The sequence below is a fragment of the Fulmarus glacialis genome, unplaced genomic scaffold (assembly GCF_000690835.1).
Source record: "Fulmarus glacialis isolate BGI_N327 unplaced genomic scaffold, ASM69083v1 scaffold43505, whole genome shotgun sequence".
NCBI classification, from domain to species: Eukaryota; Metazoa; Chordata; class Aves; order Procellariiformes; family Procellariidae; genus Fulmarus; species Fulmarus glacialis.
The window spans coordinates 22131-39807 of record NW_009215919.1 but is presented as its reverse complement, the minus strand read 5'-3'; the positions used below and the strand labels follow the sequence as shown (position 1 = coordinate 39807).

The window sequence follows — 17677 nt, the reverse complement described above, 5'->3', positions numbered from 1 at the left end:
GAGTGTGAACAGTACTCACAAGTGATGTTTTGATAACTGCGCATGTCCTGTGTACTTTTCCTTGTCCCTTTGTTATTCCTCCATATTCTTATTTGAGAAAATCAGTCAGTGTTTCCCATATTGTCTCTCCCTTGTGTATCTGTGTTTCCTAGAAATGCTATGTAAATTTATCATGTATTACAAACTCCCTTAGTATTGAATAGCATTGGCAAAGAAAAGGAATCTTACGTAGTTTGAACAGGTTGAAAAAATATTGAAATCTTCACATCTATGAAACAGTAAGGATTTTTCTTGTTTGTGGATTGTTTAAGCACATGAACTTGTTTTCGTGTTAAGTAGGTTGCGCATCTGAACTTACAAATCTGCCCACACACTCCTTATTTCTGTGAAGTGTTGCACTGATCATGCGACCCTCTGCTGAGAGTGAAACACCCACTTTGCGAATACATGACATGCCTGTGCCCTTCTGCGTCACTGTAAAAATAAATTTCCATCAGTGAGGTGCAGTGTCTTGGAGATCACTTCAGATGCAGTAGATCATACTGCAGAGCTTCAGCACTCACTCTGTTCACTTGCTGTCTAACAGGCCTTTATTGCTCGGTCCTTAAGACTTACTCCAATTAAAACCTGAGATTAAACACAGCAAGGCACTTCGCTCTCCTGCCACCTCTGCTAGCTATTAATTCAAATAACTAATCAAAGCCTCTAGTACTCTCCACACATACAGGATTTCTTGTTTTCATAATAAAGCCCCATCAGATCAAGAGTTAATATCAGTTACAATTTTATTTATTGACCGAGTAAAGAAAATGAGATGAAAATTGAAATAGGCTTTACTCTTTCTGCTACTCATAACAAGCAATAACACATTACAAGCCAGGAGAAAAAAGGCTTGTAATGTCGAAGCCATTTTCTGGCTGCTCTGTCTGGTAAGAATATGTAACAAAACTCAATCCATAAGGAGAGTATGAAGGGGCTCAGAAGTTCATCCATCTCACATCTGTGTAAGGCTCAGCTCCTTAACTTCCCATGGACTTCTCTTTGGAGCTTGTATTGTGCCTGCCCTATATTAAGATTTTTCAAAATGCACTCGTTACCACAGAGTATCTGTGAGGCAAATAGGTATCTCCATGGCACTTAATCTCAAATTGGGATAAGTCAGATGAATCGTGAGATGAGGTCTCAGGAGATGAGTACATTTGAGTACATTTGATGAGTACATGAGTACGTTTCATCTAGGGCAGATAAAATCCTAGCAGAGAAAATAGGCCTGGGTAAATGCTTCATGTTTAGGCACCTCACTTTCATATGTCCAGAGTTAGGCGAGGTGAATCACTAATATCCTACAGGATATTAGCTCCAGCTTGGTTACTAGGATGCAGCAGAGCTTGGTCTCTCTTAATTTGGTACCCACAATGAAGTCACCCTTTGCAGCTTCTCCAGGAGATGGCATTAGGTCTATATGCAGACTGTGCCCACATCTCTTTTCTCCTGCTTAAGTGGTACAACTGTGTTTTAACAGGGAGGAGGGGATGTTCACATCAAACTAGAGGTGGGAAACAACGTTCTGGCTATGAAAGACCGCCTCCATTTGTAATGGCGGTGCTGGAACTCCCTGTCCTCTAACTGCAGCTGCTGCTGCAAGGTCTCTGCAGCATGGAAGGCTTCGTGCTGGACATGAACCAGTGTATGAGTATGTGTATGAACATCTGTGATAAAGTGGTCGTTCCATGTTCTGGTTTTAACATTTTCCTCTTGCTTTATTGGATCTCTGATGCTGCTCATAGTTCCAGTGGGAGGAGGCTATGAAGTATATTTATTAGGCATGTGTTGAATATTGGAAAAGCTAAAAAATTTCAAACATTGCAATAAAAATTTCTGTCTAATGTGAGCTGCAGTAGGAACTCTTCATGAGGGTAATGTTTTCAGTACTCTTTGATACTAGAATTTCTTACATTCTTTTATGTTATATGGCTGAATTTTTAATAAGTTTTCCTTTTATCAGCATTGACCTTGTTTCTAAAGGAAACGGAGGATAAGAAAATGCAGTTGCTCCTTTAGCCTGCTGTTGGTAAAAAGCAAATCAAGCAATTAAGCCTACAGTTGTTCAAAAAAACATGCACTACTGACTTCTGCAGTTCTAAAATAGATGCATACCTTGCGTTCAAGTAAGAGACAGCTGCTCATTCTGATTTAGAGATTAGTGTAATGAAATAAAGTTGGCTTTAAATATCTAGAACTTACAAGGTACAGTGATTAGTTACAGTACTGATTAATGGATAATTATGCAATCATGTACAGCATTGACCCAAGCAGAAGCCTGGGGCAACTGGTAATAGCTAATGCTAAATGAAAATTGAAGTTATTTACTTCAGTTGTTGGATACTTTCAGAGAAGATTTAGAACATGGCTTTTTCTATATTTTATTTTCGGTAGATTAGAGTAAACACAGTCATTGAGAACAGATGTTTTAATACATTACTGTAGAAATGAGTCTTGATTTTGTTGTAAAATGTTGAAATGTTATAAATATGAAGACTTTTGTGGTAAGAATGTAAACGTTCATCTTCACTTATTTAATTTTTGCCTTTTCATTTCTGGGGGTTTTTTTTGGGACATTTTTTCCACTCTGTCAGAAAAAACTAGGAAATTATGTTTTCATACAGAACTCTCGCACATTCAGAACTTCTTTTGAAGCCAGTGTAGGTTTTTGCTGCACGAGGATTCTGGTTATGAAGCATCTTTTTGTACATTTGTACATTTACTGAAGTATATTTTGCTGTTCTTCTTAGGAGGAAAGAACTAAGATAACGTGACCTTATTGATCGTTGCACTGCCTGCAGTATCCTCACTGACATCAACACCGAACTGGGAATAGAAATGATTAGTCAACAAGAACTCTCTCTCTCCGTTCTGTGAGGACGAGTGAAAACACCATGGGAACATTATTCATTAGATATTATTATCGCTGCATAATTTTCCCATCATTTCTTGGCAAATAAGAGTTTTTGCTGAAAGAGAAACTACTATAGAATGCATATGATCTTTATCCAAATCAGGACAGACCTATCTAAAATGATATCTGGAATAAATTCTCAAACTGCAGTTTTGAAAATCTCTTCTTAGCTGCTGCCTGAAAGTTTGGCTTTGCTCTGCACAAGCAATTAAGAGAGAAGCAATTAAGAGGAGCACGTTGGTTTTGCAACATTGAAGTAGTCATCACCTAGTTCAAGGAAAAAGTAGTAGTATGTTCTTCCAGGCGATAGCAGAATAATTTGAGTACTTTCCCAGGAAGTGAGAGACAGATTTGATTTCCTCATGTTTCATGGAGGATTCATCACCTTCCACTTGGGGGTACAGGGATGCGGATTCTGGGCCATGAAAATATGTCTATATACTTCATATATATCAATCATTCAGTCAAATAAACAAGTGTACCCCGGAGAAGGCAATGGAACCTAGATATGTCCTTCTCCAAGTAAATGTCGTAACCAATACGCTCGGGAACTAACTTTCTTCTTAGCCTCCCCTTTCCTTGAATCTTGAATTTTTTCCTCACAATGTCTAGATCTCCCATTCAGGAATGTGACATTATGGGCTTAAATCTTGTTCTTCCAAGAAATACAACAGTATTTTTCCAGTCAAGATATATAAATATATCTCCCTGTATATTTATTTTAATAATCTTCTGTATGTGGTTCACTGTAAGGTATAAACAAATGATGGAAGAGATTAAGAATTTAACTATTGTGTTACACTATGCACAGACTCTTAATTGAGACTGCAGTCTATTTTTTCTTCTTAGAGCCTGCTAGACCAGAATTGTTTTTTCCTTTGTTGTGGAGGGAGAATGAGGTGAATGACTCAGGGAAGATCACAGAAACATTCAATCATTCACATTGGAAGGGACCTCTGCGGGTCTTTTGGTCCAACCTGCTTATGGACGAGCCAGCTTAGATCATGTTGCTCAGGGCTGTGTCCAATGGAGTTTTGAGTATCTCCAAGGATGGAGAATGCACAGCCTCTCTGGGCACCTGTCCCAGGGCCTGACCACTCTCACAGTGAAGGATTTTTTCCTTGTATCTAACAGGAATATCCCTTGCTGTGATTTCTGTCTGGTGCATCTTGTCCTTTCTCTGCATACCTCTGTGAAGAGTCACTCGGCCTTTCCTCCTACGTGCTCAGCCCCTTAACTGTCTTGGTGGCCCTCACCTGGACTAACTCCAGTTTGTCAATATCTCCCTTCTACTTGGGGACCCAAAACTAGACATTTTTCCAGACGTGGTCTTGCAAGTTCAGAACGGAGCAGAAAAATCACTTTCCTTGATCTGCTGGTCACTTAGTGATGCTCTTTAGTAAAAATGAAAAATGTTCGGATTCCAGCTCAAAATCAGATGCATCATAGATGATTCTTGGGAAGTGTTTGTACCAAGTGTTAATTTATTCTGCAGATGTGCCATCATGAGCACTTTTAACAAATATTACCAACATGGCCTAGAAACACACAATTACATGCAGCACAAGGACTCCCTTGAATCAAACTCTGTAGTAGATGTCATATCAAAGCTGTACCCTTTCCTTCTTTAAGGGAGAAAAATAAAATTGTTAACAGGATAGATGATGAAGGAGGTTTTATGTCATTTAGCACTTAGGAACCTAGCCAAACTGCATTTATTGCTAGCAGTTTTAAAGGGGCGCTGAAGGTACTGTGTTATGAAGAAAAGGATATTTTCCATTTACTGAGCTGGGGCATAAAAGTACTTTGTAAAGGGAAGTTCCACTCCATCCTTCTTGGAGACACCTTCTTCAGTCTGTCTGTCTTACATAGCTACTGGTTTGTGATCACCTCTAAAGCCTGTTGTTACCAGCAGAAGCAAAGTAGATTAAATGGGTAAGTCAGGGATAGGCCTGAGTGTTAAGAGCAACTACGCCATGCCAGACCAAAGGTCCTTCCAGCACATCTTCTCTCTGACAGCAGACAATAGCTGATACTTAGAGAAAGATGATCAGAATACAAGAAGTAGGACTTCACCCTCTTTCTGGTCGTAACCGGAATATTGCATTTAATATTATGACTTTCCTCTGCCAATTTATGGGCAGAGGTAAGGTGAAAAAAACAGTGAACTCTACTAAAGAGCAGGTGACATGGGAGGAGGAGGTGAAGCAGGAAGCTGACTGGCTGTTCTGCTGCGTGGACGAGTGCCAAAGGGTGTTCTGGTAAAAGTGACGCAGGACTCGGAAAGAAGTCTAGCTGAACTCCAAACATGGGAAATGAACAACTTAACTAAAAGGCACTTCATGTTTTGAGAAGTCATTAGTGTGACTTCTAATTACATCTGCCTTGGGTATATCAATATTTTGAGTGGGCTCATGTGTATTTGTATATATGTCTGCACATGTGTATGTCTTTCTCTTCTTAGTCTCTTATTCTGCTAAGGTTTATAATGTTTCCTTGGTAAAGTCAAAAGTGTGTGTGGCATCTGCAGATTCCATCTACGTAAGACAAACCACGTTATCACTCATTTTATACAACTTTTTTAGGTGCATCTTGTGGTTGAGTTTGCATACAGACATGTCTAGCTTTGAGAAAAAAAAGTTTATTATTTAAAAATCCAGCACTAATTTTGCCATGAATGGTTGACTTTACAGGGGAGTTTGACACAGTGCAGAGCCCCTCCACGCCAATCAAAGATCTTGATGAGAGAACATGTAGGAGTTCTGGGTCAAAGTCTCGGGGTAGAGGGCGGAAGAATAATCCATCACCCCCTCCGGACAGTGACTTGGAGGTATGACTGCAGTAATTGATGAATGGTAATGTGGAGGTTTCTTCTGACGAAAAGTAAATTCTGAAGACTACAGCTGTGGAAATAGCTTAAAGCGTTTTAGAAAACATCATGGACTCGGTCTCACTAACTGAATATAACAGATATTAGTTGCTGTTTTAACATAGATGTATAATGAGATATTACTGTTCTGTATGACAAAGCTAGGCAGAAAAGTAAGTGTGATTTAGCCTTGCACTTTTTAGCTCTAAGATTGCATGTCTTTCAGTTTCTCATGCAATAGAACCACAAAATTGTGAGACTTCTGTATTCAAAACTGTCACATTTTCTTTTAGTTTTTTGAATAGGAAATCTCAAATATATTGCTCAGCTTAATTACATGTATTTATGAATGCAGTGTAAATATGCAAAATCATCTGGCCATAGCCTTTCAAATACTTAGGCACAGGTTTGTCCTTGTGCGTGTAAGTAATGTCAGTGGATTTTAGTGAGGCAGCTTACATCAGTGAAGTTATGGCTGTACTTAAGTATGCACAAGATCAGTGCCTTAGTGAAGAAATACATCTGCCTAATATATGGGGTGACGTTTTAAAACACAAGTGACCTCTTAGCAACGGAGTAATTATGGTCTTACTACTCCTGTGTTAGCAGTGCGCTGCCTTACAGTGACAGGAGGAGGAGGAGGAAGCAGAGTGCCTGTGTGTGTGTGAAACACTCCAGCTCAGGGGAACATGCTGCCCGCCGGTGCAGTGTGTCCCCTGCTGCCACCACACCGGCACTGGGAGCGAGCAGCCTGGCCAGCCCCACTGCTGTGCCTTCACTGACCTGCTCCGGGTACAGCAGAAGACGAGACTCTTGCTGGGATTTGGCTGGCCGCGCAGCCGCTCATGGGGTGGCCGGGTGGGCTACAGCGCTAGGCACTGAATGTAAATGCCTTTGCTTTTATACAGAAACTGTTACACATTTTTTGCTTTTCAAAGGATTTAACTTTCCAGTGAAAAGACTCTAACTTTTTACATTTCAGTTTCCCTGCTTCTTTTATAGTTTAGCAGTGAAAATGAACGCTTTATCAATATAAGGAGTTTTTTTCCTTTTTTTTTTTTTGAGTTAGAATAATCCGTTTTGTCCTACAATATTTTTTAAATTCTGTATGACATTATACGTGGCATATAGCACTTTTACCCAAGACTTAATTTGAGCTATGCAAGAGAAATAAAGAAGAACCTTGAATCAGTAAGACTTGCAGAGAAGTATCTGAGAGTACTGTTTATCCTTAAGTTCACAGTTATGTTTGACCCCCATCACGTTTCTGAAATCTGTGTTACGCAGCTGTTTTGAAAAGCTTTGTAGGGAACAAATAAGAAATGGTTTAAGCGTTCAAAAGTTACTTTCCTTCTGACTTTTTACCATATATGATACACTGTTCTTGCTGATTTTCAGAGAAAACCTGCTTGGTTAAGTGATTAGTTAAACTTTAGGACTGAGTTGACTGTTAGCCCCCCGGGTGGGATGGTGGTGGGACTTTGATGTTATTTGTTTAATAATACTGTCCCCACTTCTTTTTTCAGCGTGTATTTGTTTGGGATTTGGATGAAACAATCATAGTTTTTCATTCGCTGCTCACAGGATCCTATGCACAGAAGTATGGCAAGGTATGTGAGCCATGAATTCTGCATCGATTCACTGTATCAGAATGATCTGGCCTGCACATGTACGTGTTTTTCACCTTCCCTGTTCATCATGGCTTGGGTGAAAGTAGAGGGAAAGTGTACAGTAAACCCCATTTTCAGAGGGTTGCTGTGAGAAAGTCAAGGAGAGAAATGAGACACAACCCTATGCACAATATATGAGGCAGGGCTGAAGCAGATGCTGCAAATGAGGGAAGAGTTTACAGAGGAACAAGGGTAAGTTCCTGAGGTACATTGGAAGAGACGTTGCAGGGAGATAATAGAGGTAATGGGCAAATGGAAATAACTGACTATTTGGATGTGTAGTGGAAGAAATAAGAAATAAACTGGAGCGATGGGTGAATTTATGGAGAAATTGATAAATCAGAATGAGCAAGTAAGAGACAGACCTGCTTCAATGCCAGCTGCAGATGTTATTCTTTGACTCCCCATCTTTTCCGTTGAATCTTCGGTTCCCTTGGCTGGCTCTGGGGTGAGTAATGCTGGGGAGTGAATCCCTTTCCCAAGCAGACAGTTGTACTCATCCTCTCCCCTCCGATGAGATCCAAAAGCAGTTCAGGTCACCGAGCAGTGAGCAGGAGAGTGGGAGGAAGAGCGAGGGAGGAAGAGAGAGGCAGTCGCAGCCTGCAGGAGCGGGAGCTGCTCTGCCGAGTCAGCAGCGAGCCCCGCTGGGCTGGTGGTGGGAGCCCCAGGAAGGGTGCCTGGGCAAGGGGAGAAGGGATGGGTGGGAAGACCAGTCCGTCACAGCAGGAGCAGATTGCTGGGAGGGGTAGAGCTAAAGGCCTGGATAAAACAAAAAATTAGGGCATATGTATGGAAGGGAAGAAAATGGGCAGGGAGAATATTAGTATGTACGTACGTGGATGTGGGTTTTCTAGGTGTTGTGCCATTCAATTGTAATTAATACAAAGGTAATTCTTTTTAAGAACATAACTGTGTCCATACTATGTCAGACAAAGGGCTCATTTAGCATAAGTTTCCTGCCTCTTTATTCCAGCCAGAATCAGATGCTCAAGAAAAGGATGTGAAAAACAGTGCATTAGAAAAATGCTTTCCACAGACACCTCCGCAGCCAGTGGGTTAGAAATGTCCAAAACTAGATCTGTGAATTATAACCACGGATGGGCCAGTCCTCCATGTTTTGAGACAGCTGTTTGTGGTTATTAAAAGAGAAAGCTAATGGGAAAACTCACAGGCCCAGACAAAAATCTGAATTTTTGGAATGCTAAGATAAGGGTAGTGATTCATGTCTTGTAAAAAACAGCCTTTCTTGTTTTGCAGCTTCACAGTGCCAAATCAGTGCACATTTCAGTGTTCTGTCAAAAACTCCTCTTCTGCTGTTTTTCAAACACTGTAGCAACAGTGACTGTCAGGACCATTTCTAAATTATAGTTATCAAAACAAGAGAGAAACTAGCTGAACATGAACATTTTTATCACTTTTGAGTGTAGCCCATAGACTGCCACAGAACTTGCTGAATTGCCCCAGTCATTCCTTTCATCCTTTTTTGATTGTGCCCTTAGGATGTTTACATCTCATGCACCGTCTCACATAATATATGAGTAAAGTCTAAGTCAACTTTAATACAAAGTTTTAAAAATCAGAGCACATTTTGTAGCTCACAAATATCTGTGAATAACTTTGAAAACTGTCTTCGAGACAACAGCAGAAATGTAATTCCTCTTGGTTTCTCATTTTGTTATGAGTAGGGGTATTTGAAAAAATCCCAGTACCACTGTTCTTTAAGAGCACAATCTGCTGCTGTAATTGACTCTCCATACAGAGTCCTTAGAAACAGTAATGGTGTATTAACAGCCAGTAGTACTAACAGCAGATAAAGTTGGCTTGTATAAACCAAGAGTATCTCAAGGGCAAGTGAAATTAATGTAGTTACACTGCTGAGATCAGAATCAGTAAACAAATGTCATGAGCAACCATGAAGCAAAAGGAGAGGAATTCTTAAGTAAAATCCTTTTTCTTTTGTACTGATAGGTGGCATCCATACAAGTAGGGAAATGTGTTCCTTTCCAGAGACTGTAAAATAAAAGTAGTAGACTTTTTCCTTTTCCTTCCTGCAGTGACTACCTTTGCCATGTTTATAGAGAACTCATTGGGAAAGTAATGAGTAATTGCCAACGAAACTCAATATATCTATATTGTTGACTGCAAGAAGGCTAGAGCAGTAGGAAAGCGAATACAGGGAGAGCTTATCATGAGTAGGCTTTAACTTCTGCATGTCGTTGAAGTTGTTGCCTGAACTTAAGATGGGATGTGTCCGAGCCTAAGTGCCTAAGAGGTTAGACATGGCAGAAGGGAAAGATAGCACAGCTGGACCTCAGTCAGTCTCTGGTGCATGACCTGTTTAGCAGTTGTGGCCCTTATCTTTTCTGCATATGATTTCCATCTGTAAACAAGGTCTTAATCCAGACTGGAGTCTGGATTGTTAGAAGAATTGGGTTGCTATGAGAGTAAATAGTCCATGAATTGTGAGGTTCTCAGTGGAAGTCTTGTGAGCACATAGATCTTTCAAAGGTGTTGAGAGAACTGTTTATCCTGCAAAGGTGGTGTAAAATTGTTACTTCACAATGAAAAAAATTTCAGGGTAGTGTAAAATAATGGTGATGCTAAATTATTTAATTGTGGTGATTTGCTATCTGATTTTAAAAAATAAAGGCGTGTAATGTTGCACAGATGCTCACTGTGCATGCTATGGTCTTCCATATGTATTTTGTGAGCCCATTTTGTATAACATAATCAGGTTACTCCCAGTAACTTAGGTTACTACAAAAGAAACAAAAAAAAAAATCTCACAGGAAAGCAGAATTTTCCCCTTCCCCCATATTTAAGTATTCTAAATGAGATTAGTGAGTCTTTAATATGAACATTGCTTTAAGGGAAGGCATCTTCTTATTCCAAGTATGCTCACTTCATACTTTCAAGGGGTGAGATACTGGATTTAGAGCTAGTGTGAATATACAGACAGGCAAGGATATTCACCTTCAGTTTTTTCCCATCTACTCCTTGACATGTAAAATTTCATCCTCCTTTTCCGCTAGCTCTTCACCCTATTTCTTGCAGTAACTGGGCGAAAACAAAACATTCAGAAATGAGTCTTTTAATCTCTCTGCTCTGCTGCAATTCAGGCTGCGCAGGAAACGCAGTGTGGGGAGGTGCAGCATGTGGAGGTGGCCGTCACGCTGTTATGGCCAGTGGAGAGACCAATGTATGTGTGCAGGAACACTTGAGAGCTGCAGTAGTACCAGGAGACAAACAGTCTCTCTTTCAAAAGATTTCTACAGTTTAACAAGCAGTTGAAGTAGAAGAGAAAAGGGAAAGGCAAATCAGGCAATGGGGCATGCACTGGCAGAGATTATGTGGGAAGGCCTGGATTCAGTAGTCAAGTTTCAGGTCATGTATTTGTCAAGAGAACATCAGATTTCTGACTTATGCCTGAGGATTTCTGAAGTTGAGAATGGACACTCTCCTCGGTATATACTTGTCCAGCACTTTGCATGGTATGATATTAATTTGATTTCAGAATTATATAGGGCAGTTATAATAAAGATGTTAAAAACAAAACTAGTGATGAGGTGAAAAATTTAGCTTGTTGGATGCATCTGTAAGCATCTCATTTGAAACACAGGGCACAGTGCTCCTTCTTATCTAGGCACCAGTAGATTATAGCTGTAAACTCCACTGAAGGGGGAGAGATCTGGCCAGAGGTTGGTCAGTGCATCACCTTGATATTTAAAATATAAAACTTATCCAGAGGAATATTCTATGTCTTGCTGTTTTCTACCTGTGGGTGTTTCTGTCTGACTTTTGGTGTAGTAGTTACTTTATTGGGCTGGTCAGAGCTAACACAAAAAGAGAATAAAAACTACACTACACCTCTGTTAGGTTTCAGGGAGACGGTGCTGCTTCCCAGAAGTAAGAGTACCTCTCATTGTTCAGCTCATTTGCTCATCTGCTTCGTACTTCATAAAACTAGTACATTTCTATTTTTAATGATTTACTGCAGTAGCAAATTATGAACATTGGCATTTGAGCTGCTATATTGTGACTTGTGTGGCTGATGATGGTTTTTGCAGCTGAGCACCAGTTGGCAGATACAGTTTTCTACAATGCTAAGCTCTTAAGTGAGGATTTGTTGATGTGACAGGACATGTGTTAGGAGATGTCATCATCTGTTAAAGTTTATGAGGTACATTCTTATTCCCTGTGAACAGTGTATATTCTTTGTTCCATTACATTCCAGTTATTCTTGCTGATTTGAGGCTGATTAAGCTGGTGTTTTGTCTACCTCCGAGCATTTGTATTTCGTTCATTTCTCTCAAGTCAATCCAGAGGGCAAGGATGCCCAGATAAATGCTGTGACTCAAGGTGCAATCGGTTAAAAAAAGAGTGAAAGTCCCTTGTGACCTTAGAAGGGGGAGAATGTGATTTCCAAGTGCAAAAACCAAAACAAATCCACACCTGATGATCACATTTGGACATTTTTGATAGCATTGCCAATGACAGAAAGTTGTCAGGGAGGCCACATTAACCTTGTACACTTCTCTGGAAAGGGCTCAGAAGCTTTTTATTGCTCATTCTCTGTTTGTCCAGTCATTAAGCAGAAAAACTTTGTCACCATTAGCACCCATGGTGACATTCCCAAATTCACTCATAAATACGCTTTTGTCCGCCTGTATTAATAGTGTATCTCTCATGACCTCCAGTTGTCCTCTCCATTCACTCCCTCGTTGTCTGAGACCTCTGAGTCCATTTTCCTACCGCCTTCTAGAGAGCGTGGGACAGAAACTCCCTATGGAGTACGTGAGTTTTCCCTCATCAGCCACCAGATACGGTTATTAAGAAGAGATGTATTCTCTTCCTCCATTGCCACCCACATGAAGCTCTCCTGGGAACAAGTGTCCCCTATGAGAGAGTGAGGGCTGAACTTAAATCTGGGATTTCTACATAATGTAGGGAAGTGTCTTTAAGCTAAAAATATTGGTACTTAAATTAAGCATTTCCACTTTGTTGTCTGTTCAGGTCAACCACCCATTGAAAATCTATTCTTACAATATTATTCATACATTTGGCTTGTTTTCTTGCTTATTTTTAAGGCTTCATGCATACAAATTCCTGTCACAATGAATCTGCCTGACAGTCTATTTATCTATTTGTTTTCTGAGATTTTATAAAAAAGAGTTTGGTGTGTTTATATTTTTTTCCATGAAATTAAATTATGTTGAACGTCTTGTGCTGAAACCTGACCTTCCAAGACAATATTAAATAGCTTTCTTCCACTAATGGACACTGAGCTTTTGGGGCTTTATTCCAGTCACTTTCCTCTTGGTCAAAACATTTAAGTATTGGTCCTCCCAGGATATTTTTACCTAGTCTCCCAAGAGGCATTCCAGTGGATGGACCAGTCTAGTGCAGAAGTCCACAGACAGACAGTCTGGCTCCAGTTTAGTGCCTTCATACTAACGTAACTAAAGTAATTTGTGTTTTGGTATATAGAAGTGCTGTAGCTGGTCTTGACTCTTGCACGCTAATGATATCTGGCTAAAATCATGCCTCTGAGGGCCAAAGAATTGTGCTTCTTTATTCTGCAAATTATCTGGGGAAAACTTCCAGGTTTTTTTTTATTATTGTTTCCTCTTGTGTGTATGCTTGTGCAGAGTAGCACAAAATACCATTTTGGCAGAAGTTCAGTCTGCCTTTTATTCAGTTTCTCAATTTGCTGTGCTCAAATCTGTATCAGCTGCACATGTTTCTTGCTTTCTTTTCAACACTCAGTTCTTTGTGCCACTTGAGTCAGCCTGCAACTTCTGCTTCAAGTTGAAAGACAGTAAAACGATGATTGGGATGTTCCTCCACATTGTGCAAACATTATAAAACCACAAGACCCTGACAAATTTGCTTTCTCTGTCTATTTTTGTATGTGAAGGAATGAACTTAACATGGGAAGAGCTGGAACGTGATGTTTAATTCTTGTTAAACAGTTGCAGTGCAAGTTTTGGCCAATTTATTAAAGGAAGAATTGTTCATGTCTTGAGAATTCAATTCCAGTGACTCTTCTTAGCAGAAGTTGTAGCGGGGAAATCCCAGACTGATTTCATGCTAAGCTGAAATGAATTCTCTTTGCTTTATTTTATTTTACGTATAGTACCTAGCAATATCCTACACATGCCTTTGTCAAAACAGGAACATAGGAAATCTCATTTTAACAGTAATAAAGTCAGGCATGGTTGGTTACAAAAATACTACTAATAAGAAAATCATAAAAGCTTTGTCACATTTACATCTTTCAACTATACTAGGCAAGGCAGGAAATTGTGATACGTAGTTGGTAGTTTCTGTAAAAATAAATTGGATTATAATGGAATATGTTATAGCAAATTTCCGCATTTAAGTCTGCTTCTACCCAGGAAAGGGAAGAAAGAGTCTGAGAATCAAAAGTCTGAGATTCCAGTCTTGGAAGCATTCCAGTGAATAACTTAACTCACATAAATAATAATGAGTTACCACCTGTGCATAAAGTTATGCACATGCCTTAGTGTTCATAGGATTGAGGTAAAGCAGCATATTGCAAATACTCTTTATTATATTGTATCTAGGAAGAAAAATTTATAATTTACTGTGCACAGAAAAAAACGCTAGAGAAAGGAGAGAGAAACAAATGTTTATATGTGATGACATTTTGATAAAAGCATTATGGCTTGATGAGGAATCTCATGAGTCCAGAGTATTTTGATGATTTGTGTTCTAAGTATCTTACATGAGTTTTTGCAAATCTGTTAACGTGTGTTCCTTAATCATTCCCTTGGAAAACTGACCTTTGCACTTACTGCTGCCTTCAGCCATGTGACTTTCAGATCCAGTGAACATGGCTGCAGAAGATGTAGGGGATGAAGTTATGTTACTAAAGCACTGCATTTGGTTTTTACTTCTGAAAGGTAGTCTAGACCAGGTCAAGGGTCAACAGAAAAATATTTCCTTTCACTGCCAGAGAATTGGGTCTAACTTTGGATCATTACAATTTCTTGTACGTTATTCTCCCCTTCAAGTCTGACTTTTTCATGAGCAAGGGTCAAAATATGTCTATGTTTCAGATTTTACCATTAGTTTTTAAGTGCTTGAGGGCAGAAGCCATCTTTTATTCTGTCGTTGCGAAGCCCTGGAGTAGCGGACGTCTGATCCTGATTGGGAAGCCTTTGATCCTAATACTAACAAATGATCATATGAGGTTTTGTGTGATTTTGTTGCCAGATGCTGGTAAACTTTTAGACTTTTAATCTCAAGGTATTTAAGAAAGGATTTCTGAAAACTTGCTAGTGTCAATCAGAGTTTAAATAATGATGAAATACAGATTTTTTTCTTATTTTAATGAGGAGAGGATCGCATCTATTTTAAAAGTCCGTTGCAGTACGTTAAGCATAAAAAAGTTAACTGAACCCACAAACTCAGGCAGATGATCAAGGCAATGATAAAACTAGTTACCAGGTGTCAGCTAAGCATCAGGAACTGTCCGTGTGCATTCGTATTCTAAAACAAATGTAAGGTAATGCAAATTGGCTTAACCTCTTTCCTAGCAAGCCTAGCAAAGTTAAATTAATTATCTCACATTTACTGAATGCTAAATGTTCTCAGGCAAACTGTTGTTACAGATCAGTAGATCTGTGGTATCTTGCTGAGGTAGAGTGATTTGATAGTGTGAAAGCTGACCTACGAACAGATGCAACATTTTGAATGAATCTCATCCAGGGACGGGAATCCTGTATTTCATCAGAAATGAAGGGATGATCTGTAGCAAACAAACGAACTTACATATGCTTTCCCATTCCTATGAACCACCTAAAGAATTGTGCCATAGGTTGTAGGGGTACTGAAGAACACTTAGAAGATCACTTACAGGCACTTTGTTGAATGAATACCTGAAATAAAATCATAAAGGAGAGCCTGGAAATCCATCAGTGAGAGCCTGCAAGGAAGAAGGTTAAATATTGAGACAGAGAAGGACCAAGCGCAGCGTTTGAGGATACGTACTGGAGCAGCAGAAAGTGTGGGAAATAAGTGATATAGGCCTAAGCATAGGCAAGGCAGTGATGATTTATCCAAAGTGAAACTCAATTTGGGGAAGACGGTATAGGTTCAGCCTACCTTTTGTATTTTTATAAAGCAGAGACATTGGAAATTGAAAAGGCCTCTTAAATCATACCTTCCTATCACAGTGTAGGATAATTGCTTACAAAGTAATCATTTGGCAGAGATGACTACCTTTCTTAGTTCGGTTTAGCATGACCTTGGTGAGAACTTCTGTGTGCCCAAAAGTTGGGAAGAACAGCCAAGAGATGAGAGGAATTGTGCAGTGGACTGGGTGTCACATGGAGTAATTTCGTTCCTACCTCTGCTGCTGACTCAATGCATCGGGTCAGAAAAATTAGTTACTGCTCCATGACTCAGCTTTTTTCTGCCCACAAATTGACAGTCAAGATACATATTTTTATAAAAGGCTCAGGGATGAAAAATGTTGTGTATCCTTATTATAATAAATACTGGTTTTCTTACATATATCTTTTGTGAGAAGTTCCTTCCCTGTTTACAGCCTTCTTTATGCAGGTTTACATATGGCCACCAGGTTTTCCCCTGTCAGTTTAGCCAGGTTACAAATGCCTTGACTTTCAAAGACCTTGATGTTTCAACATCCCCAGCTCCCCAAACGTTCCACAGAAGTTCAGCAGTCTCTTCTTGTAGCATTATATTAAAATAGCTTAATACTGGAAGGATTTTAGAGAAATTTTTTGCAGTGTTAATTTTTCAAAACACTTTCTATATAGCAGCTTTTAAAGTAATTCTGATATAACTTAAAGGTATTTAAGTACTTAACCTTGCTTTCTGTTTTTCAAGGATCCACCAATGGCAGTGACCCTTGGACTGCGAATGGAAGAAATGATTTTTAATCTTGCTGACACACATTTGTTTTTTAATGATTTAGAGGTAAGAATCAAAGGAACATAAACGCCATTACGCCTGGGTTTTTAACATAGTGGTTTTGCTATGCATTAGTGTTTGTTGTGTGTGACATTTTCTGCCTATCTAGACTTTGGGTTTCTCATACTCTAATCAGAGAGAGGTTAGCCAGGTGGCAGTGACTTCCTGTGGCACCAGAGTCCTTCCATGAAACTGGGTGAAAGAGGGAATCTGCAAACTACCCTGTACTTTCTTTGTCCTATGGCCATCTTTTCAGTTTCCATGGATTTAGAGCTGTCTGCAGTCATTTCCAGGAGGGGGACATATGTGCCTCCCATTCTTTCTCTTGAAGTTCTCTGTATTTGCTTTCAATGGGTGCCATCATCTGACCACAAGAGACTGTGTTCTTCTCTTCACATACCTGAGTAGCCTTTTGGCCACAGGCCCCGCTTTCTTGCTCAAAGGTAGAATATTCTTCATCTACCTCAAAGACCACAGCATCAGAGAGCTGGGACTATGATAGATGTACTCATCAGTGATGTCTCTTCCCGAGGTAACCAGGCGACCACATGTTTTGTCACGATGTACCCAGGGTGTGCAATTTGGCATCCGGTCAGAAAAGGAAGAGACCTTTTCCTAGGGGATGACCACTGTGGACCGCTCACCTGTCAGAAACACATAGATGGACTGCTGCAGGGACAGTGGTCTGGGAAGCAGGCCCATCAGTTGGGCTTCACAGACTTTTCATTTCTCTCTGGGAGTCTGGATCTGTTAACATGGAAAGTGACAGTCTTACAACCATGTGTGTCAAGAGACGGGGTGAAAAACCGTTCTTAAATTAAGCTATGGGCCTTACAGACCTTCCCCAAGTCTAAATCAGTTGTGTTCTGTACTCAGAGTGTAACCCAGAGTTCCTTCTGTGGACAGCTATTTTGCCACTAATGGCAGCTGGAAGACTTCGAGGTTTTGTTTAAAATGCCACAAAAAGGTCTCTGGTGAGTGAACAGAAAAAATGAGGATAAGTGAGATTTTTCCATTCACTGGGATGTTGATTTTTTTAGTGTGCACTTCTTTTGTTCCTTTGTCGACTGTAGGCAATAAGAAAAGCAGAAGGTACCAGGCTGCAGTTGTCTTTGTCGTCCCTTGCAGACCTCATTTATTCTTAGCTCTTTTTAAGTCAAGAAACGGGGATCTACTTCACCCTATAACTGAGCTGCACTTCCTCCTTCCAGCAGCAGAAAC

General features: G+C 39.9%; 1 protein-coding gene across 4 annotated transcripts in view; it reads left to right on the top strand.

The window, feature by feature from the left end:
* Window positions 1–17677, top strand: part of EYA4 (EYA transcriptional coactivator and phosphatase 4) — a 50101-nt gene that overhangs the window by 18444 nt on the left and 13980 nt on the right. For 3 of the 4 annotated variants that reach the window (XM_009579094.1, XM_009579093.1, XM_009579092.1), the window contains 3 exons: window positions 5650–5786; window positions 7352–7435; window positions 16373–16462. In XM_009579094.1, the coding sequence (XP_009577389.1) occupies window positions 5650–5786; window positions 7352–7435; window positions 16373–16462 (311 nt within the window). The remainder of the gene's footprint in view (window positions 1–5649; window positions 5787–7351; window positions 7436–16372; window positions 16463–17677) is intronic. The other variant, XM_009579095.1, reaches the window with a different exon arrangement.